The 22,276-nt window shown below is 37.0% G+C and overlaps 1 protein-coding gene across 1 annotated transcript in view; it reads right to left on the reverse strand.

Moving 5' to 3' along the window:
- The window catches only part of CARS (cysteinyl-tRNA synthetase), a 29,192-nt gene that overhangs the window by 950 nt on the left and 5,966 nt on the right, over positions 1-22,276 (reverse strand). Inside the window, exons 5-24 of the mRNA XM_009866236.1 lie at positions 20,215-20,306; positions 19,272-19,360; positions 18,864-18,960; positions 18,320-18,418; positions 17,628-17,777; positions 16,322-16,462; positions 15,780-15,868; positions 14,546-14,667; positions 14,263-14,375; positions 13,595-13,723; positions 13,258-13,387; positions 12,834-12,937; positions 11,813-11,910; positions 10,191-10,380; positions 9,615-9,683; positions 6,718-6,799; positions 3,561-3,641; positions 3,086-3,153; positions 1,789-1,848; positions 463-546 (exon numbers count right to left, since the gene is read on the reverse strand). Of these exons, the coding sequence (XP_009864538.1) occupies positions 463-546; positions 1,789-1,848; positions 3,086-3,153; positions 3,561-3,641; positions 6,718-6,799; positions 9,615-9,683; positions 10,191-10,380; positions 11,813-11,910; positions 12,834-12,937; positions 13,258-13,387; positions 13,595-13,723; positions 14,263-14,375; positions 14,546-14,667; positions 15,780-15,868; positions 16,322-16,462; positions 17,628-17,777; positions 18,320-18,418; positions 18,864-18,960; positions 19,272-19,360; positions 20,215-20,306 (2,087 nt within the window). The remainder of the gene's footprint in view (positions 1-462; positions 547-1,788; positions 1,849-3,085; positions 3,154-3,560; positions 3,642-6,717; positions 6,800-9,614; positions 9,684-10,190; positions 10,381-11,812; positions 11,911-12,833; positions 12,938-13,257; positions 13,388-13,594; positions 13,724-14,262; positions 14,376-14,545; positions 14,668-15,779; positions 15,869-16,321; positions 16,463-17,627; positions 17,778-18,319; positions 18,419-18,863; positions 18,961-19,271; positions 19,361-20,214; positions 20,307-22,276) is intronic.

Genomic DNA, 22,276 nt, shown 5'->3' on the forward strand with positions numbered 1-22,276 from the left:
CCCCTGCAGAGATCCTTTGCCAAGACAGAGCAAAACAATGAGAACCAAAAAGGAAGCACAGGACCTCTGAAAAACATCAGCTTTGGCAGAGTTAGGGCATTTGTACTTGCAAGAGAATTTTTTGCCTTGCAACAGGGTAATAAATCTGTGAACAAACTTCATGCATGTTCCTACCCACAGTATCTACAGGGAATTTTGCTCTCCAGTGAGCGGGCCAACAGAGACCAATGTAAAATGAAAACACCATTGAAATAATGGCTAGCTAGTTAGAGAACCTCACTCTGCAATGCAAGGTATGTGCAATAAATTTAATACATTGCCTTTTCTTTCTCTCCTTCCCTCCCCTCACTACGTTAATAACACTGCCCTGGAGGTATAGCAACACCAGCTATCTACATAGAGAACGGAGTATGTACAACTGGGGCAGGAAAACCACTCCCTGTCTAAAGGAAAGTCTCTTACGTTTTCATCAAACATGGAGTATTTGTCATGTTCTGATTTAAACATTTCATGTGGTGGAATCTTCATTTTTGCCAGTTTTGCTGCCTGTAACGTGAAACATGCATTAACATCATAGTTAATTGCTGACAACTTGTCACATATGCAGAAGAAAAAGCACACTACAATTTGCAAATCAAAGAGCATTTAATTCACAATTGGTTATCATGTGAAAAGAAACTTTCAGTGAGGAACAACTCAGTAAGTCTTAGCTGTGCTTGTTGGGGCAAAAAAAAAATGTTTAAAATCTGTAGGAAGCCACTTACTAAAACAGATGTATTGCAGGAACTCACAATAACTACATCTGATTTAAAATAACTACATCTGATTTTTGCTAATTTACCTCCTGAGTGGTTTAGGTATAAACACAAAGTGAATAGTTACTATGAGTAAAGAATATCTAGCAACTAACTCACTGCAAAGGGAACCAACCTTTATCAACAGTTTCCTGTTGACACAGGCGTCTATGCAGGTCACAGCAGGACCAGGATGCAAGTAATTGCACGGAAAATAAACTGAACTTTCACTCCTCTGTAAACAAGCACATCTCGGAGTCCTTTTCAGGTAATTTATGCCCAATGCAAAGGAATCTTCTCTGTGAAAGACTGCAAAACGCTACTTGGAATTTGTGGCTCATAAATGGTATTTTTCTTGTTTTCTCTCTGTGCATGTGCTCTTTAAAGTTTACTTCCTCTTTTAACCCAGGAATGCATTTCCTGTACTGTTAGAGTCATCAGCATGGCAAACAATCTTTTCTTCTCAGTTCATCTCTGTCTGCCTACTCCTCATCCAAAGCCTAAAATCTTTCAGCTGTCTCAATTCCAACAGTAGAATTAAAATGTGCTTTCACAAAACACTACATTTCAGAATTCAATCAAAGGAAACAAGTGGACTCTTAAAAAGAAAAAAACAAAACAACCAAACATTTTCACAGATGATACTGGAAATAATAAACGACACAGGCAAAATCTGCTCTACCAGGCATGTAAGATACTACTTTGGCAATTAATGAAGAAATACTGTCTATAGACTGAAATAAATGCCACAAGTTCTTCTAAGAAGCTTTTGCAGCCTTTAGTTGTGTTTCCAAAGCCAGCTTCTCTACTGAAAATTGAAATCTGAACTGCAAGCCAAGTCATTCTGAGCAGGAAATTGCAGACACAAAAAAATAAATGGAGGCCCAGTTAAGGCCGGGCAGAGAGCCTGTGTTCTAATGTAATCTTTCCTGCATGTGACCATTGCTGCTAACACTTTTCTTCAAAACCAGATTAAAAGGATCTGAACACTTACTTCCTGCTGCTGTTTTTTCCTGGCTGCTTCTTCTTTCTTCCTTTTTTTCTCTTCTTCAATCTATGAAAAGCAATGTTAATGAGTAAAAGGTAACTATTTAATTTGGTTGTTTTCTGCAAATCTGGGCCAGCTAGCTCCCCTGGATATCTAATTACAGGCAGAACTGGCAGCATGACCTGCAGCAAAACCACCATGCCTTATAATTAGCGCTGTCTGATACTTCCCACTGTATGACTTTGATTTCATTTGCTGTTGTCCACAGTTAAACCAGTTTTAACTGTTCAGAATGCATTTTGCATGCAAAGTGTATACCTATAAAAGAATACCTACAAAGCCTGCAAAAACATGGTCCTGCCATTTCATGGGGGAAAATGTTTTGCAAATGACTTTAAAAAAAGACCATATATCACTGATATTTTAAGCTCTTGCCTCAATCTGTGAAGACATTATAGATTCGCAAGAAGCAGTTGCATCCCTTCATGTTCCTAGGGAAACAACTATCCAAATTTAGCTAACTTATAAAACTTAAAAAAATAAAATAAAATCTCATCTTGCACTTGCTTAGGAGAGACCTATCAGTTCTCCAAGGGTTCTGCCAGTACTGAGCATAGTATTGTTCCCAGGGAAAATGTACTCCAGCTGCAGGTTCCACCCAGCAGCTATATACAAACTGCTTTCAAGTGGAGTTTTTTGATGAAAACATCTGGAATTGGCTGAAACTACATTTTACTTCTCCTTTGTAAAAAACATCTACGTGGAAGGAGAAACTTTGGAAAGTCTTCCAAACATTTCTAGTCGTGATGAAAGTTTATTATTTCATAAAACTGCAGACAGCGATAGGTAGTGTTACTTTTAAATGTTACGAAGTCAAATATTAATGATAGGAAGTGCCAAAAGAGGGGTTTCTGCATGGCCCCTGTACACGTGAATTAAAATTAACAATCTTTACGAAGTAACATGAATTCTTGCCCCCACACCATGAATATCTCACTCATTCTTACTGCATTAATTAAGATTTAGCCACTGCATTTTGTTCTCACATATCAGATAAACACAGTCGAGTTCTATGGAAAACATCAATTACATCTGTACAGAGAAAAGAAGTTCAAATAAGCTTCTCACTGGAATCATTCTTCCAGAGAGGTAAAACAGTATGCATGCAATACTCAACACCCCTTAATTATATTAAGATCTTAAAAACCAGCCAAACAAAAAGCCTTAGAGGTCTTAAGGAAAAGTATTCATAGCTTACACATTACTTTAAGTTTACAAAATACAGAATTCTTAAAATAATAACCTTTTTCTTTTCTTCTCTTTCCTTCAATAATGTGTCCTTATCCACTAGTTTAACCACAGTTGGAAGTCCTAAAGAAGCGAAAAAAAAAAAAAAAAGGAAAATGAGTTTCCAATGCTTGAATAGTCAAAGATAAATATATTTACCCCCATGATAACTGTTTCCTTTTTGCAAGGTGAATGCAACTACAACTAACTACTCAAAAGCGACAGGGAAATTAGATGCTATAAAAAAAGATCAAAAAGATTGCAGTGTACATTTTTATATTCTGTACATATATATGTACATATATATGTACATATATATTATAGTTCTATAATACATATTCATATATCAGAAATATGATACACTATATCTCTGCAGTCCTTGAGCTTGCTGAATTATTCCAGATTAGTCTTGACAGGGTGTTTTCCCACTCTTTATGAAAAAAGTAAATTATAAAAAGTTACCTACAAAGCTGCAAGACATAATTAGGTACCTTCATGATCTTCAAATCGAACACCAAGTTCAGGAAGGATGTCATCTCGAAGAGCATCACTCAACTGCAGCACTTCAGTTACTAAAGAGCATGAAAAATACTTTTAGTGAAGTAAGATTTGGTGAAAGTGTACTTCTATGTTGCTACAGAGTTATTTAAATGCACTTAAGAAATTGCTACTCTCTCCCACAGGCCAGAGAAAGGTCTTTTGTTTTAAAGTGATAAACCTATTAAATAAATTCTGCCTTCTTTCAGCTACACAGAGAAGCAGCATGTTTCTCTGCAGGGACTTGAAATTCATAACTTTTTTCATTGCTCCTGAAGGAGGACAGAAAGAAAATCCAAAGCAATTCAGAAATGATGCAACAACTACGCCAGAGTACAGGAGAAGGGTATATGACTTGGGAATATCCCAATGGTTCCTGTAGGACTTTCAATAAGAAGGGTAAAGAACTTTATTAAAAAAAAAATAAATCACAAATTAACATATCCTGTGCTACATCTACCAGTGCCGTTGAAGGACTATGATTTTGCTGGTTTGATAACCACACATGTAATTGTCAAAGCAACTGTATTCCAAACATTGTGTGTTTCTACAGCTATCTGTACTACCGAGTCTGACCAAGCTGGTTTTTTCAAGTAAGCTAGTTGCAGCCAAACAGAGAACTTTCATTTGGCTTTCTGGATGATGACCAGGACACCATGACTAACTTTTTTTTTTTCCTTGCAAACTTATCAAAGTTGAAATAGATGCTATTGGGTCCTAGGGGGGAAATAAATCTTCATACAAGAAGAAATTGTATCAGTCAAGAAGCAGAACAGTTAAGAGGAACAAATGCATCAAGAAGACCCAGTATGTTGCTGCTTTAATTCAGTGACAATTTTATAGATGGTCTTGTATATGAAGAAACACCAAGTGTGACAGGGTAGATCCTTGGATTAGATGACACCATGTGCTTATAGTAAACAAGGGTTCTCCCTTTCAGCAACTTTCAACTGGTTAAACCTAAGAAGGGGTCTCAAAGGTAATTCTGGCAGTAGAAGCTTCCATCTGGACCCTGTACTAAACACTGCAGACACAAGTACCATCCCTGCACCTTCACCTCTTCCATTGTTCTCAGAGTCTCAGAGATCTGAACAGTGAAAAAAGCACCAACTGTCCTTGGAACAGCCACCCTATTTCACTGCATGGGAGAGTTCTGCCACTCTCTCTTTGTATAGGAAAGCATTGCAATTTATAGAAGCTCTTTTGTCTGCTGTGAACTAAGTCATTATTTTTCTTGATCCAGAGCAGTTATACACAGTGAACTGCATTCATGTGTGATGCCACTCTAAATAAGCCATTAAGGTAAACAAGGGATGAGATGACCTCACTGGCTGTTAACACGAAAAGGTGTTGACTCTAACCTAGCAAAGGAATTACACCTATCAGATCAAGGATGTATCAGATACACCTACTGCTTAGTCAGTAAAACAATGTCTGCTGAGTTATAAATATTTACTTATCTGCAATCATGAATAATTGAAAATTCAAGGAGAAGAAATCCATCAAGGTAGAGAATAAGGAGAAATGTATGACAAAATGTGTATTATTTACAGAAGGATACATCCTCTCATCAATCCTCTATCATCCAGAGGAGCCAGCACCGTGCCTCTTAGGACTGAAATGTCCCTGTTCATTGCTCTGGAGGTACCACATGCAGAGATGTTTAGGGATTGGGTAGGGGATCGTTTATGGGCTGCCCTAAGATATAGGCCATTATCTTCATGGAGGACAGTGACCAGGAAACCAGTAGGATCACGCTTTACAACCAGTGCCCATGAACGCCTTGGCAGCTAGGCACTGCTTGAGCCTGGGACTATTCCCCTTGCCCTTGTGAATGGGAACACTGTGAGAGGGAGGAGGAGCTTAGAAAGCATCTTGAGAATGCTGGATGTTAAAACTGGCAGCAAAAGACAAGAGCAAGCATGGTTACAATGATCGAGTTGGCCCCAATTCTGGTCAACACATGATAAATTAGGAAGAGGGCTCAACCATCAGAAAGCAAGGTGCAAAAAAAAAAAAAAGCAAGCCTCATATAAAATTAAATACTGTAAGACCAAAGGTCACATTTTTGGCTGAAAACATACACAAATTTCATGAATTAATTCAAATTACATAAAATATTTGCTGTTGGAACTAATAAGCCTATTTCCCAGCATCAATTAGGCCTATAGGAGTTTGACAGTCATAGCTGAGTAGTCACATTAACAAATACAGTTTTGTGCTTTTAAGGCAAATATCGGTCCTTAGAAGAAAACGAAACAGTAGCAGAATTAGGGTTCAGATTCTTTGCCAGCTGAACAGGTTATCAACCAGTCATTACAAGTAATTTTTTATTTACAGAAATATGGGCGCTATTTACATATTGTTCATATATTAAAAAATGCCACATTTTGCCTTCAAGTACACATCCCTGTGTACAACAGTTTTAAGAAAACAAGAATCAAATACATATTGAAGACATGTAAACGTCCACAGAGAACAGCAGAAAATAGTAAGAGCTCCATTAGCAGTAAAATCAAAGAAGGCTTAATGGAACAATCTTTTTAACACTGTACAGTTCTGCTGCCAACACATACAGCACGATCAAAGCTTTTCAGAGGGGGGGAAAAAGTGCCTAAAACAACTTCTAGCAAACTCTCAGATGAATTCTCCCAAGAGAGCACTCAATTAACATCAGGGGAGCTACAATTCAACTATGCTGACAAACAAGAAGGAACATCTCAGGCTATTTTAACACAGACAGTATCGTTGTGTAGCAATCTACATTTTTAAGAGAATGGAAGTTCCCCGGGGGAAGAGATCATGGATACTTCCATACCTAGAAAGCAGGGAGTGCCCTAATCTAAAGAAACAAAAGCTAGTGCTCCTCATTCCAGAACCTTTAGTTTCTTTAGGAAATTAAAAGAAAATTAGTTTACTAGCCTGTAAAAGATCCCCAAACTAAAGAGACAGGTAGCAGAGATGCAAATATTCAAACAAGCCCTGATTTAAAGATGCCTTACTTTGATTCTCCAAGCAAAGAAGGACTATCAGTTGGCTCACAGCCCCAGTTTGATTCCTACAACCCCCAAGTCTCATATGCAACAATACAGGAAAAAAATCAATTCTCACCCTTCTTCTCTCTGGCAATTTGTCGCACTCCTTCTCTGAACTCAGAAAGAACTTGCAGGTATGGCATCACTGTGGATTCAATCTGCAGGATAATTGTTTCTACGGTTAGTTAATCATCATTTAGATACAAAAATGTCCTTACCCACTTCCTATTTCTGTGCTGTTGGATGAAACTTGACCCTCAGGGCAGATCTGCATCAATAAAAATTGTCATTGCTCTATTGATGTCAAAGGATAGATGATAATGTGCATTAGCTGTCAATTTTCCTGTTGTGAAGCTCTGCCTCTCCCCATTCCTCTTCTATCTCCTTTCAGTCACACATACAACAGTTCCAAAGGGATATGCGACTGTCCAACCATCTGTAACGCTGTACAGGGACAAAAACAGCACCCAGACAATTTTTGCCCTTTATGTTCTTTGTCGTGTTACTTCGGTCCAATTGCTTGTCAGACATAATACCAGGTGAAACTGATGTTAGGACTTATTTTAATGAGAATGCAGATCTGTTCCTCAGATGTTAGTTTATGCTAATTGTTTTTATTTCCAGTACAGTGTTTTACAGTCTGTATTCCTCACATGACTCCCTCCCCCATGAAAAGTGGGGAGACATTCCTGTTGAATTGTTTCAGTAAATGCTGGTCATGAAAGCTCAGAGAAAAAGTCCTGAGAATCCTCCTCTCAGTGGTCAGTGGTAGTGAACAGCAACAGCAAGCAGCCAGTGAACAGCAGTGAACAATTACAGAAACAACTACAGATCAGAGCTGTCTGCCAACACTTGTCTGAAATCCCAACAGGAGAAGCCAGGCATTCAGTGGACTGCTTGAATGAGAAGTTTCATTATTTTGGAGGGTGGTGGAGAGAGAGGGAAAAAAACATGCACGCTTTTGTTTCTCCTGTAGTTTCCACATGTCTTTCCCATCTGTTAAAACTCCAAGAGAAATTTCTGTGCAATTAACAGACAAGATAGTCTGTTAAATTCTACAAGTGCCCATGTGAAAGCAGCTGAGGGGATCCATTAAAACTTTTCATCAATGTGAATACTACTCTGTTTCACAACTGGAGTCACGGCTGACAAGTCTGGCAGAAGGAATAGACTCCAGAAAGTGAGCAACATCTCTGCTCTCCCCTCTACACTGAAACTAGCTCAACATGCACATGAAGTGGTGTCAGAAAAGCATGCACTGTCACTACCTTATCAGTCATTTAAAGATGAAAGATTTTTATTTCTGGAATAATTAACTTGACAGTAATGCTTAATTCATTTAGAAAATGAGACAATATAACCTGAGGTTTTCCAACTTCAAATCTCTTCTATCCCCTTTCACGTAAATTACTGAACAGCAGTAATTATGGTAGTTATTCTTTCAGAGCTTTTCCAGAGGATTATGCCTTTTTTTTTTTTCTGAGATGATGACTCACTATTGGTTCCTTCATCTCCATTTTAAATAAGGGAACCACAGGTCTGATCCACAGCCTTCTGTAATTAGTGAGTTTTCCAGCCTTGAATGCTCACCTGGTAATTTTTGCTAAGAAAAATAAGTATCTGCACGGAAGACTGAAAGAGGGTATATTTAATAAAACAGCCAAAACATTTGTGATATGATGCACCTTTACATTATAATGCTTGAAACCAGTAATGTCCTAGGTGCTAAAACCAGAAGATTCTTTTAGCAGGTGTTAGCACAAGAGTCCTCTGACAACTGTGCTAACAGGTGTTAGCAAAGGATTCTTTCTGCACAAGATTCTTCTCGCTCTACTACCCTTGGCAATGTTGCTTTAAAGGAGTGAAGGGGCTTAGCTCAGCTTCTTGTTCCAAGACAATCCCTCCACAAAGCATATCTGTTGCAGACATTGCCTGAATGAAGTGCTAAGTATGAATTTAATTTTCCCTGAAAAAAACCCTCAAAATAATTACAAACTAAATTAAAATTCCCTATTGATGGTTTTGGTGTGGAATACTGAACACCTTCCTTATTATCCTTGTTATATAATTATTGGAGTTTTCCACAGCACAGTAATGTGAGTTTTTGCATGGGCAATTATCAGATGAGTATTCATTCACATTCTTCAACCATGAGAAAGCTTTCCTCTTCTTTCGGTGAACAAAAAACTTAGCTTATTTGTTATATCACAAATGTCTTAATTATTCCTTCTAAGGAGGAACAGAAAAAATGTATGGTCACACGTTTGAATGCAGAAAAATACTTTAAAAACAGCACTGATTTATCCATGTCACATCTTTCACATGAACAAGGGACAGCAAAGTTGACGGCTTTCGTACGGAGATTTTCTCCTGCCTGCACCACAGAACATTACTCTTATTACAGTGCCCCTTGGCACTTTCATCAGGTATCTCCCAAGTGCTTCCAGAAAAATTCTGCACCAGAGTGGAGCTGTTGGGTGACCAAAGCAAAACAGCCTTCAAAAGCCAGAGAGAAACTGTGGCTACAAATGAGATCAGAAAAAGAGATTGAAATGTGGATAAACCTCCAGCTGCCTTCAGGCTGGGTTTTGGTGTACCGCAAGGAAGTTTAATCAGTATAATTATATTTTTGAAACTACTTAACACACAAATACTTGTAATGAGTCTTCAGACTGTAGCATGCACTGTCTGTAGTTAACATGCGGTTTCTTAAACAGACTCATGATTCAGAAGACAAGATAATTCTTTTTCTGGTTGCTATACAATTTGTCTGTCATTAAGTCAAACAAATCTATAAAAACCTCCAAGTCTCATAAAAGAAAAATCCTGCTTCCTAATCCAATTAATTATTTCAGATGCAAATGTTAAAAGCAGAAAGGATGTAATGCAGCTATATAGCAGTAATGTAATCACTCTATCTAAACTAAGCTTTTCAAGAGAAGTTTTGCATAATATACTTTGCCCTGCACTTACATTTATGTTTTGACTGTTCCCTCCAACAGGAAAACCAATTGTGTCATCACTTTCTATGGCACCAAATATCTGGTCAGGGAAAAAAAAAAAAAGAAAAGAGACAAGAATGTATACATCAAGACATAGGTATGTGAAAACTAAACAAAATCGCATATACTAGAGTTTTGAAGACACCTATTTCTCATCTAACCCACAATTCACTGCCTTAAGATGACGTTTTGGTTTTTAACGGATACAGCGTACTAAGCACTGCTTTCAGATTTAGTTTTAAAGCTGTCAGATATGGCATTCTGACTTCATCTTTTTTCCGATATCTAACTTTCCTTGCATGTATTATGGGCTCTCCACCATTCTACAAAACATTAGCTGAACTTATAATGGAATGTAAAGGGCTCCAAATTGTTCCTGCTGCAGCACACACTGCAGTTTGGGGTTGTTTTGACTGGGCTGTGTATGGAAGTTCTCTAGTTTCCTACAAGATTTAAACAAAGATTGTACAGATCCCTACATACTTGAAAAATACAACAGTTAAAATTGCACAGCGCAATGCCAACGTTACTACTTGCTATTACGTACCTTTAGCATTTGAGTGAGATAGGAACTGATGTTTTCTAAAAGAAGCCTGTTTGGCACTTTTCTGGAAGCTTTCTTTGCAGCAATATAGGAGTTACTCTGACTAACTAATGAACGCATTTCTTCTAAGACAGAGCGAGTGTCAATATTGTCACACAGAGCTTCATGAATCGCTGCCTTCTTGTCGTAAAAACTAGGAAGAAAAAAAATTGGGTTTACTCCTCATATTAAAAGCATCCGTAACCTACTCTGAAGAATAGCTGTTAGAAGAGTAAGGAGACCTAAAAGTGAGATAATATTTTGTTGGTCATAGTTTATATTTGAAGGAAAAACAAACAAGTGAGAACAAAGCATTATCACAACACTGTTCTTTTGCTGCTATGAACAAAGGCAAGCAGGATAATCTCATGGGCAACAAGTGTCCAAACAAATTACATTTAACACTTTTTCAGCAACCGACCTCTTCATACCAGCTTTTTAAACCAACGTAAATTGCCTATTTAGTACCTTCTTGTGTTTACTTTTTTCTACAGTATTGCTCTCCTATTATGTACCAGCCAAGTCCTCTGTTTAGTAGCTTCCCAGCAAGAAGCACCAATTTAGAAGTTAACACAAAGTGAACTGTTATGAAGCTATTACAAGCAGATACAAGAAATAAACTCAAGCAAACCTTTGTAATGTCCATGAATAGGCATAGTAAGTAATACAGTATATTAATACCATTTCCTCACACAAGGGGTACTACTGTTTCAATAGTACATACTTTTTTCCAGGGAAAAGACAATGAGAAGTGATAGAGAAAGGGAACAAACTCAAATATCCAGGAAGAACTTATTTGTCCCTTCCTTTTGACCTCTCTGTTACTTACTATCGTCTCCCTTTTTTTAAAAAAGGGTTCTCGTTACCAACCTCAAGCTGAAGACGAAATTTTCAGCTGATATCACCCAACAGAAGCATCTGCACTTTGTCCTTCAATAGTCAACACCTCTGTTGACAGTGAACTGAACTAGGAACAATTTTAGTACTGCAACATAAGGTGCTTCTTTGTTAAATTTCACATGCAACAGAAGTCATATAGGAAGCTGTATTACAAACAATGATAGTTTTGTTTGAAAGCTAAAGATGGCAATATTGATATCACTGTCTCCCTCAATAACACATTTTCAAACATGGGCACTCTGGTCTTTTGTGCTTTTAGCTAGGTTGTGTAATTTATGCTTGTCTCAGTTTGCCCACTGCACTTTGAAATGTGTAAATACTTTTTTATTTCCAGCTGTAACCAGTGTGAATTATCGGTCACTTCTCAGACAGAAGGACAGCATTTCAAGTAGTCAAGAAAATGACAGCTATCTAACAAAAAAGTTTCCTTTGCCTTCACAAACAGGGTGATGAGGAATGCCAGTGTACTTAACATAAATGAAAGGAAAATTAACAATTTCATCTATACCTTGTAAAGCTGTTGCAAGATTAAATTCACTAGCTTCTAGAGTTAGGGTGCTCAGAGGAAATGTTACAGACTTATAAATATCACTATATCCATAGTAAGCCATTTTGCAAGGGGAAAAAAAATTAAACATGTAGCTACACAAAGACTCTTCACAGAGAATTAGGAAAGCTTCACTCACTTTCTGTTCAGCTCTGCTTCCTGGTTTTCCCATTTCTGAAACTGGCCTGTCACATCAGTGGGAGCTCGGAGAATATCCTTCACATTTAAAAAGAACTCCTATAAAAGAAGAATATAGCTAAAAATCAGTTTAAATTAGACACAACCAATATCTACTACAAAAAGGCATTATTTTTTAATTAGCCTCCTAAACTGTATGGTTTCAACACTGTTTCAGCCAGGATCTATGGAACATCTGTCAAAATAAGGAAACCCACACACTCTGAGTAACTCTGTAAATCACAGTTGGACTGTAATTCAGACCCGCCTCCCAGCTCTGCCACTGCGTGACACACTATGATACTATAACACCAAGCTGCTCAAATACAAAACCATTTTTAAAAGGTTTAGGCAAGAGTTCTCGTGCCAAATTTTAAAGTGTGTTGCTAGCAATGGAAGCTGAAGAATAAAAGTGGCTTTATAGCGAGGTCCGATTTTATGTGGGCATCCAGCTTGGTGAAAAGTCATTTTCACTTACTTTTTGGCCCAAACCAAACATTTTACATAAAAAGCAGAAAAGACCAACGACCTCAAAATACTGTACAGGCGGCTTGTGGGAAATACAGGTTTAAATCACAGCTCCAAACTAAGCAGGGGAAGGAATTGTGCCCGACACCTCACGTATGCCCACAAGGCATAGAGGCAAAAGTTTGATGTATCTGGCGAGGAGACAAGGTAGAAATAATACTCCCTCTTCCCCTGTGGCTATATTTGTGTAAAATCTGATCTGGGAGACATATTATGAGAGTGTCTGCTGGATTGAGTCCTATAAGCAATCCGAACTGATAAACTAATCTTGTGTGTAAGTGCCAAGCTGCTTGGAGGTGTCAAAACTTGGATATATTGTGACATCTCACCCAAAGAATTCAGAAGGCAAACTCTGTCTGTGGGTATGGCCTATAAATCCTTGGTTTCTATTCCTTAAAACACATCTGACAACACAAAGCTTAGAGAGCTGCTGGAGGAATGGAAAGCTTACTTACATTCATAAATTTCTCATACTGAATAGCTGACTCCATGGTATTATTTGAATAATCCAGCGTATCCTTCCAAGAATGCATGAGGAAAGCCAACCGTAACTGTCGTGCTATTAGGAGTTTCAAAATAAACAATGAAAATTATCATAATCTAAAGCATTTGTATGTCCTCCAGTACTGCAGTGCATGGAAAATAATTTTTAATATTTTTCCTATCAATACACCTACCAAAAAAGCAGGAATACTATTTTCCATCCAGATAATATCGACAAGGAACAGAAAAACAAGTAAGCTGTTCTGAAGTCGATGAAGAAGAAAGACAGCTGAAGTTACGCATTTTTGGAACTCCAGTATGTGCCTGAACAACAAAATTACCACAGTTGCCACTCAAATTACATCAAAAGCATTCAAATTCGAAAGTAATTTTTACCTGTATGTTTCTTCAGTGCATCTTTTATGGTAATGAAATTCTTCAAAGATTTGGACATTTTACAACCAGCAATTGTTAAGTGGCCAGCATGCAGAAAATACCTAACCCAGTGATCATTTTCAAAGTATGCCTGCAGCAAAAACACACAAAAAAAAGTCCAACACGGTTTACGTACATACTACAAAGTAGAATAATTTAAGAATGAAATCCTGAGAACAGGATGTTACACAAAACACACATAAAGTGTTAAAAATTAATTGCTGGATTTTGTGTAAGTTGCAGTCAAAGCAAAGCATGTTGCTTTTTCACTGCAGAAACTGAAGGTCAGTGCATTCACCTCAGACTGTGCCAGCTCATTGTCATGGTGGGGAAATCGGAGATCAAACCCTCCTCCATGGATATCCATCGACTCTCCCAGAATGGATCCAGCCATTGCAGAACATTCGATGTGCCAGCCTGGACGACCCTGTTAAGAAAAAGCCATTATTTAGCTACTAGTTAATTGTCTTCCTCTCCTGCCTATGTATCATTCCCTCATCAGTTTGTGCCCAAGCACTTACACACCCGAGGAAATGAGATACAGCGTTACCAAGGAAAAAGGTCCTCAGTCTCAGCTTCGTCTAAATATATTGTTGGATTTAACGATCAAACATGGCATATAGTGTGATGCTCTGATTATCCTGCTTACTATTCTTTTAAAAATCACATTAATATTTTTGATCACAAGGAAAAGAAAGGATATAGAAATTACACCTGTAGATAAACAGAGGACAAATGACCAGTAACAGTCATGGTGAGCCCACATGCAGACATCTATTTTAAAAGTATCAGACAGACAGACTGATACGCATTCTAATTATTCAATGAACACCACAACAGAATCTACCACTGAATATAAGATCCTCATAATCTATACATTATTAATATGTGGTGAGGCAAAGTATTTGTGTAACATGCTCTTAAATAAGGTGTGGAAGACCTAAGTCCTAATTATAATGTCCTTACCTTTCCCCACGGAGAGTCCCACGAGGGCTCTCCTGGCTTGGAGGATTTCCACAGAGCAAAATCATTTGGAGAACGCTTCTCACTTAAGCGATCAGCTGAGATGCTCAGGTCACCTTTCAAAAGAGAAAATGTCACTCTATACATTTTATTTACACATCAGCATTATTGGGTTTTGGCCTTGCTGTACATCTCATTAAGTGTATTAAAATAAATAAACAAAAAAGAAAAAACTCAAGCCCCCAATACTCCTCATAATTTGATCCGAATTATTCCCCTTTTTTACCTTCACCCTCTTGAAGAGCTTTTTGGTCACCTACAGCCTCAGGAACCAGCTTAGCATAGGAGTGTTTTTCACTGGAATCAAACTTCATAGTATCAAAGTATACAGATCCATTGGACACATACCTGAAAAGGTAAAGATCATTATTTAGCTAAATTTCTACCACAAATTAACTGAATTTCATGCCCAAAATTACTGTCTTAAGCCTAAGATCTCTCATGAAACCACGTACAGTACGGTACTGCTCAGTATTGTACAGATGACTCAAGGGAGCCTAAGTTTTAAGGCCTCACCATAAAGACTTCAGACAAATCATAAGTCATAATAAAATTGATCAAAAGGAAAACAATTAGCATCTTTTATTAAACTCTAAAGAGGTGAGACATCAGAAAACAGTCTCAAAAGAAGAAGTATCTACAACTCTTCCGGTCCCTTTTAATATTTTGCAATAATATAATATGAATCATGTTTGTTTCACAGTCTATTTTGTCCTCCTTCATTTTGCTCATTTTGTCCCACTGCAGCCACAATGAAAACTGACACAAAGTCAAGTTTTATGACCATCAAGAATGCTGATAATTCAGTGCAAATGATTTTAAACTGCCCCTTTCCCTTTTTTTAAAAGAAAATTTCAAGATCTAGGTTTAAAGGAAGACACTAGAGAAATTACAACAGTCTGAACCATGGATTTGCTTTTTTTCACAATAAAAATACATCCATGACAAAAAATTGAGGTCATTGACAGAAAGATAACTCAAAAATTTCAGATGGGAATCTATTATGAAACTTAGTAACTTCTACAGTACTAGCTTGATTTTCACAAATATTAGACAATATTAGACAATGGCACAAAACCACTTAATGATTATATTTTTTAAACTTATTTACACCTGATTTCTAGCCATCCACTCAAGCATTCATTTTTAAAACTTCTTGCTGAATGTCAAGACTCAAAAGCAGTTCAAGTGAATGGGACTTTTTTTATTTTAATGAACAAATATTTTGCCCTATAAATTTAATAATGTAACTTCTCTCTTTGGTAAGACATCATAAGAAGTATAGAATAGTACATTTGCATCCTGTGAGAAGCAGCAAGTCTTCTGCAAAGGAACCTGAAATCTCTTTAACTGATGAAAAAAAATCTATTACATATAAGAAGACAGAAAATAGTTCACAGTTAAGTGTTGAAAGCAATAATACAGTGTAAGTGTACAAAAGCATTCACTAGCAAACTTACCCATAACCATTATCCACAATCTTTTTCACAAAATCCACAATTTCTGGTACATATTCACTAACCCGTGTTAAGACATCTGGAGGTAAAACCTATGGATAAGAATAGATTTTAAAAATATTTTTACATATAAATATATGTATACGTGTGCAAATATGCACTAAATATATATCTTACACATTGGTTAAAATCTGCCTGAAAAGCAAGCGATAGTAGAAACTAAGATTCCTACTTCAAGTTTTCTGCTCTGGAACAATGAGCTGTGGCCATTTTTATCTCAGCCTTTAAAGCAACGTCACCAACACACCACTGCAGGAGGTGTCAGCCTTCCCCCTTACTGCACTTGGGACAGAACAGGCAATAAGTCTGATAGAAACAGAATAGGTGCTAATTTAACAGCTCTCTACTCACATTGAAGGAAATACTTTATCAGTAAGGTTGAAATATGAGGTTTTTGAAAGCTGCTATGAAACTAAATTGTATTCTCGGTATTAATGAAGTACAGCACACGCACTTCTACAGCAGAAAACAGTTTGTTTACTTACATTGAGCGCTTCCATATCTTTATGGAATTCCCCTTCCCAGAATTTGGGGAGCTTTGAGAATATGGAATTGTCAGTCACCTGACTGCCAAATCTTGTGTCCAACCAGTCAGACAGCAAATCTTTGGCTTCTTCCAACAGTATCTATAAAACAATAGTTGCCCTGTGTAAACTCCGCAGAAAGATCTTATTCTGAACAGAGAGGTTTGCTTAAGGAAAAAGACACCTGGCTATGAATACAGCGTAACCTGTGCTTCTACCAGATTTTTATCATAGCACCCTTCATGAATATGGATGAAACAAACACAGAAAGGAAGATAAACTGGTAAGTGATATCTGGTGTTTGCTATCAATCACTTAAATAGACATGTGGAATTTACGCTGTAAACACCAGATGGAACCTACAGTTACATCACATCATCAGTACCTCCAGTACTACTGCTTAATCCCAACAGCAGCTTTACTGTGCGCATCGCTAGAAGTGTTTGAAAGACTAATTTGAACATCAGCAAGGATGTTATATTAAAAGACTACTTTCGGATATAGCCCAGAAGATGGGAGTGCTCAGATTTTAGTTGTTTTTAAATTCTGTTAGGTCAGCATACAGTTTTATAAAGACACTTGATATCAGAATAGCTGGACGTCTTTTATAAAGATAATTTAGAGAGAGAGTCTTCTCAAGAAGGTGGCACATACTCTATGCTTCCTACAATAATTATCACAAACAATCTGAAATCAAGAAAAGATTAAAGTGGAAACAAATTACTAAAAACCAGTAGCTATATTGACTGACTTGGTTACTGGACAGTACCAAAGCCCAATGAATTCAACAGGATTATTGTGACTACATATAAAGATCTTCGGATAAAAATTATCCTGAGCGTAAGTTTTGGGGATATATTCTCTTCTCTGATCAAAGATGGAAACACTTGTGTAGAAAATCACCACCAGAATGCCAAAAATGCATATTCATATACTGAAACTAATTCATCATGACAAAAAAGTTAAAGACTAAATATATGCAAGAGAAAAGCTCCCTTCGGAAAGGTAAAAATAACTGAGTAATTATCACAATGGGAGGAAAAACACCCCATTGATACAAACAGCATCAACAAACTCTGTAGTTGAATTCAAGGAATAAACTTCATGTACCGAATATAAAGTACTAAAAAATCCACGGGCCTGCCATTCTTTTTTATGAATTAAAAAGTTCCATGATGTTTCAGGGAAATATTACAAGCTAAATATTACTGTTGAAATCTCTAACAATTACAAGCCAAATACAATTTAAAAAGGAGCTCAAACTGACCTCATGATGTCTATTGATCTCTTCTGCAGAGAGGTTTGCTTGCACAGCTTCTTGTAGGGGATCAAAAGCAGATTTCACTGCATTTTGAATTCTTTCCAACATTTGCTTTTTATCTGGGTCTGTTGTCTCATTTAATTTAACTGAAAAGAGCTACAATTAAAAAGAATTAGAAGGCAACTTGCAGTACAGTAGTGCTAGGTTCCGTACACAACATATTATCTTAGCCACACGGTACCCTGCTAGTGATGAATAATACTTCAGTCCAGCATACATAATACATTAAATTCCAAAAGCTTTGGAGACTTTTTGCTCCTTCCAAGGCCATCGATGTTACAAAAGAGATATCATGCAAGCTTGAAAAGATTATGGACATATCACCATTTAAAAACTATTTTAAAGGATTATTTTTAAAGTTTGAACTCCAATACACAAACATCCAAATGCTTTTTGAGCTTGTTCCCCGATATCCTAACAACAACAACTGCCCTCACAAACAAGTTCACTGGACATAAAAATCAGGCCTGCCTTTTACACGGGTAGCTTTTGTCAATTCTAAAACAATGGGAAAATCAAATGTGCAGTTCCAGTAACACTGCCAATTTGTGTGTTCAAGTCAGAGGCGTTTTTAGATGCTTTGCTACATTACTGAATAAGAATCTAAGACACTAGCAGGGATTAAATGCCACACTCACCTCCGAGGCAGTTTTAACATCTTCAAGTAGCTGATCTGGTGCTGCTTTGTTCTCTCTATACCGTTCAAAAAGGTAATTTTGTCTTGCTCGCTTGATAATCTACAAAACAGAAACATTAAAATACTTTGGTGAAGTGACACGCAGTTTGTATTTTTTTTTTTGAAATTTTTTATTTTTTTTAATTTTATTTTCAAAATCCCCTACATACCAAACGCATTTGAGAGTCACTATGAATATAACACGAATTAATACAAATTAAACACACCATACATAATCAGCTACCTCAGCAGAGATAAAAAAAGCAGATAAAACGTTATCTTCGTAAAATGCATAGCTTTCATTATTTGTGACAACATTCACTTTTATACAAGAATACAGGTTTTGTTACCACAGGAATGCTACACAGCTGAGAAAAATTAATGATTTTGTGTACAAAATGTATGTCTAAATAAGTGTAAGACTTATCAAATGGCAATTACGTATAACTCTCTGGCTTCCATGCTCGAAGTACAATATTCTAGATCACAATTTTAAAAGACCTTACCTTATCATCAATATCTGTAATATTCATACAATAGAAAACATCATATTTAAAATAATCCCTCAAGATTCTTCTCAGGATATCAAACGAGATGTATGACCTAAAAACGTAAAAGATACAGGGGTGATTTTTGTGAACTTCCCAAGTCTATTTCTATTCTATGCACAAACTACTTTAGCCTCTGAGTCAATAATTTCACAGCAGTCCTAGTCCTCCCTCACCTACTAGTAAGTTTTTGATCACACAGTGACATAATATTATAACATGCTTTTAATCCCAAATCTCAGCCTTTGAGTCTAACGAGACTATCTTCTAGTAATATGCTCATCTAAATAAAGTACCTTTTTCTATTAATCTTTTGCTTCCAACATACACTGTTATTAACAATATTAAAATTAGCAACTGCAGTACCTGGCATGTCCCATGTGAGAAGCATCATAAACTGTTGGACCACAGCAATACCACAAGACCTTTTTTCCATTCTGAGGCTGAAATATTTCCTTAATTAAAAGGGAAGGTACAGTGATCAGAAGAAATTGAAGACATCATCTCAGGCCAGTAACACCACATTTGGAGATTAGAATGTGAAAACATGAATTATAATTAGAAAAAAAGACTCGTTACTCAACACCCAGTTTTACCACAAGAAAAGATCACCGCTAGCTTTATCATGTAAGAGAGAACATGGTGTGGCTGCTTACGTTATCTGCATTCTTAGCAATCAAGATAGCAGATTACAGATTTGGACTAGGCAGCGCGTTATTCAAGCTGCATTTGTAAAAGGGAAGATCAGGCTTCCTTTCGCATTGAAAAGAAGACATATAGAGTACAATAAATTCAGAATACTTGGATACTACACCTCTTACAACATTAGTATCTTAATATTTCCTGTCTTTCCCAAAAGGGCTTTCAAACAAGACTACAAGAAGTTTTACCAGCTTATATCACAAAAATATAATTGGTGAGGCTTTTTTTTTTTTTTTTGCACATAGACAACACCTAAAGAAAGAAACTGATTTTATTCTGTTCACATTGCCTATGCTTATACGTATTACAGCTGAACCCCTGGCTATTGTGCATGATGATACCTTGCAATTGGGAACTATATATTATGCAATATGCACATACACACACACACACTTGTAGTATATGTATATTTATTGTGTATATTATACCACTTGCACAGCAAACACACTTGACTGACACAGCATCTCTGGCATATGCTTGTTAACACTCTGCAAAACACAACCCAGAAACTTGTCTACTGATGAGGTAAACACTTAAGAAACAAATATTTGATGACTTCTCTATTTGTGCTTCTATGGAAATCTCCACTTCTCTTTCATTTAGTCACCTTATTGCGAGTCAGGCTGTTGTAGAGGCAGAGCCTAGAATGTTTTGTCCCTTCAGGAGGAGACCAGGGGGGCTGCACACGCTTGCCTTTACCTAGGGGGAATAAATAGTTTAAAGAGAACTGCAAAGACACTTTCCACAAACAATCTGCAATACAACAGTTTCTCCTTATCACGTCATTAAGTTATTTCAAAAGAAAAAAACAAAACACAACAAACATATACGAGACAAAAAAGCTCCAAGCGTAGTAATCCAACTACTTTTGTAAGGGCTTCCTACAAAGCCACTAAAATAAACTATTTCTATATGGTTTATTTTCTACTCTCTGACTTGCCACGCCTGGTAATTTTTGATTCAAGTAACAGGAAGGAAGAGAGTATAAAAACATGCAATTCAGTTAAAGCGTTAACAAGAGCTTTGAAATTTAATGTATTATTAATAAAGTGTTATGGCAGTCCTGGGCTTTCTGCAACACCGTTGATTTTAGTGTGACGGCGTATCACACAGAACTTGCAAAAAACCCTCCAGAGAACAGAGTTAGTCTCTAGAGCCAATATTGACAAAGCATGTGTACTCAGGGTGAGAGAGAGGGGAAACAGAAAGCTTTAGAGAGAACCTCAGCCTTTTACGACACACCGTTGCTATGTACACAAAGCATTTTTGAACACACTCATTTACCAAAAATATGCTCCAATTCAGCATGAGGCTAAATTTTGCCATTAAAGAGAGTAAATAAAACCCAGGGCAGTATTAGTGACAATATTCTTATATTTCTTTTCCTTTAAATGTTTAAGAAGCAACATAGTTGCTAAACTCACGGTTTTTTCAAACAAAAGTACTGGTGTGTCAAAAAGTTGCAGTTTGCTATGCACAGGGCTGCTTACAGCCGTAATGATGTTAAACCGATTATTGCATTAACTAGGAATGAAAGCAAACCAGGAAATTCAGAAATACAGCGAGGTTGCCAGCTTAATACACACAGCACTCTCCTTAGGAATTCTCATGGTATGCATTTTAATTGCAATTAAAATATTATACAATTTGTTTTGACAAGAAAACAAATTGCCTTTACTGGTCCTGCGTCTCAGGGTGCTCTTCATTAACTATGTTTTCCCAAATATCTTCATATGAATATTTTGGCTGAAAACCTCCTAGTAATGCCAACATCCATGGTATAAAAAAATTAATCTCCTTCTCATTTTCCTTTTTTGAACAACTGCCTAAACAACAAAAAATATATTAACTATAGTACTCTGTTTCATGAATGGACCCCATTTAATCTCTGCATTATGAATGCATGGAAATACATGTCTACTCTAAACATTTCATTGTATGAGATACTCCTGCACAGAATACCTCAAGAGCAGTCTATCCATAACACAGACCAAATACCAAGGTATGGATCTGTTTACTCTTTGATTTACAAAGATTATGCTGGCATGCTTAATTGTGGCTAACGTTTCCCTCGGGGAAAGAAGCCTATGTGGGTTAGTCTAATAAAAGATACATCTCTAAAGCTTTCTTTACATACAACCACACTAAACATAAGAAAAACCCCAGATACTGTACCCTAAAGTTCTCAGCTTGCAAGTTAGGTGTCACGTTATGGGCACTACACGGACACCAAGGGTAAAGCAAAAGGCTTATTACTGTTTAGTCTGTTCAAACACATCTCTGCCAGCTACAGTCTTCCATCCAGTTGAACAGAAGCTCATTTGCTCTAATCCAGCCCTGGAGCTGATAGGCCCAGAAAATCAACAGTAAGATAACCAAGGTCTAAGAAGCATGGCAGATTCACATGTCATTTTCGTGAACGCGGCACAACACCATTTCAGGACTTCTGATACATACGCACAGATCATGAAGAGACATAACTCTTCAGAAAGAGAGACTTAACGTTAAAGATTTCATGGATAGGAAAATCAAAACCTTTTCTCTTATTGCTCTACCCTGATCCATGAAAATCTGCAGACAAATAGCAGTTAGTGGCATGAAATCAGCTATCAGAGCCAGTGGTGGAGCTGGGATCCCTTCACTGTCAAAAGGAAGTCAATAACCAGCAC

This window comes from Apaloderma vittatum, unplaced genomic scaffold, assembly GCF_000703405.1.
Source record: "Apaloderma vittatum isolate BGI_N311 unplaced genomic scaffold, ASM70340v1 scaffold10433, whole genome shotgun sequence".
Lineage (NCBI taxonomy): Eukaryota > Metazoa > Chordata > Aves > Trogoniformes > Trogonidae > Apaloderma > Apaloderma vittatum.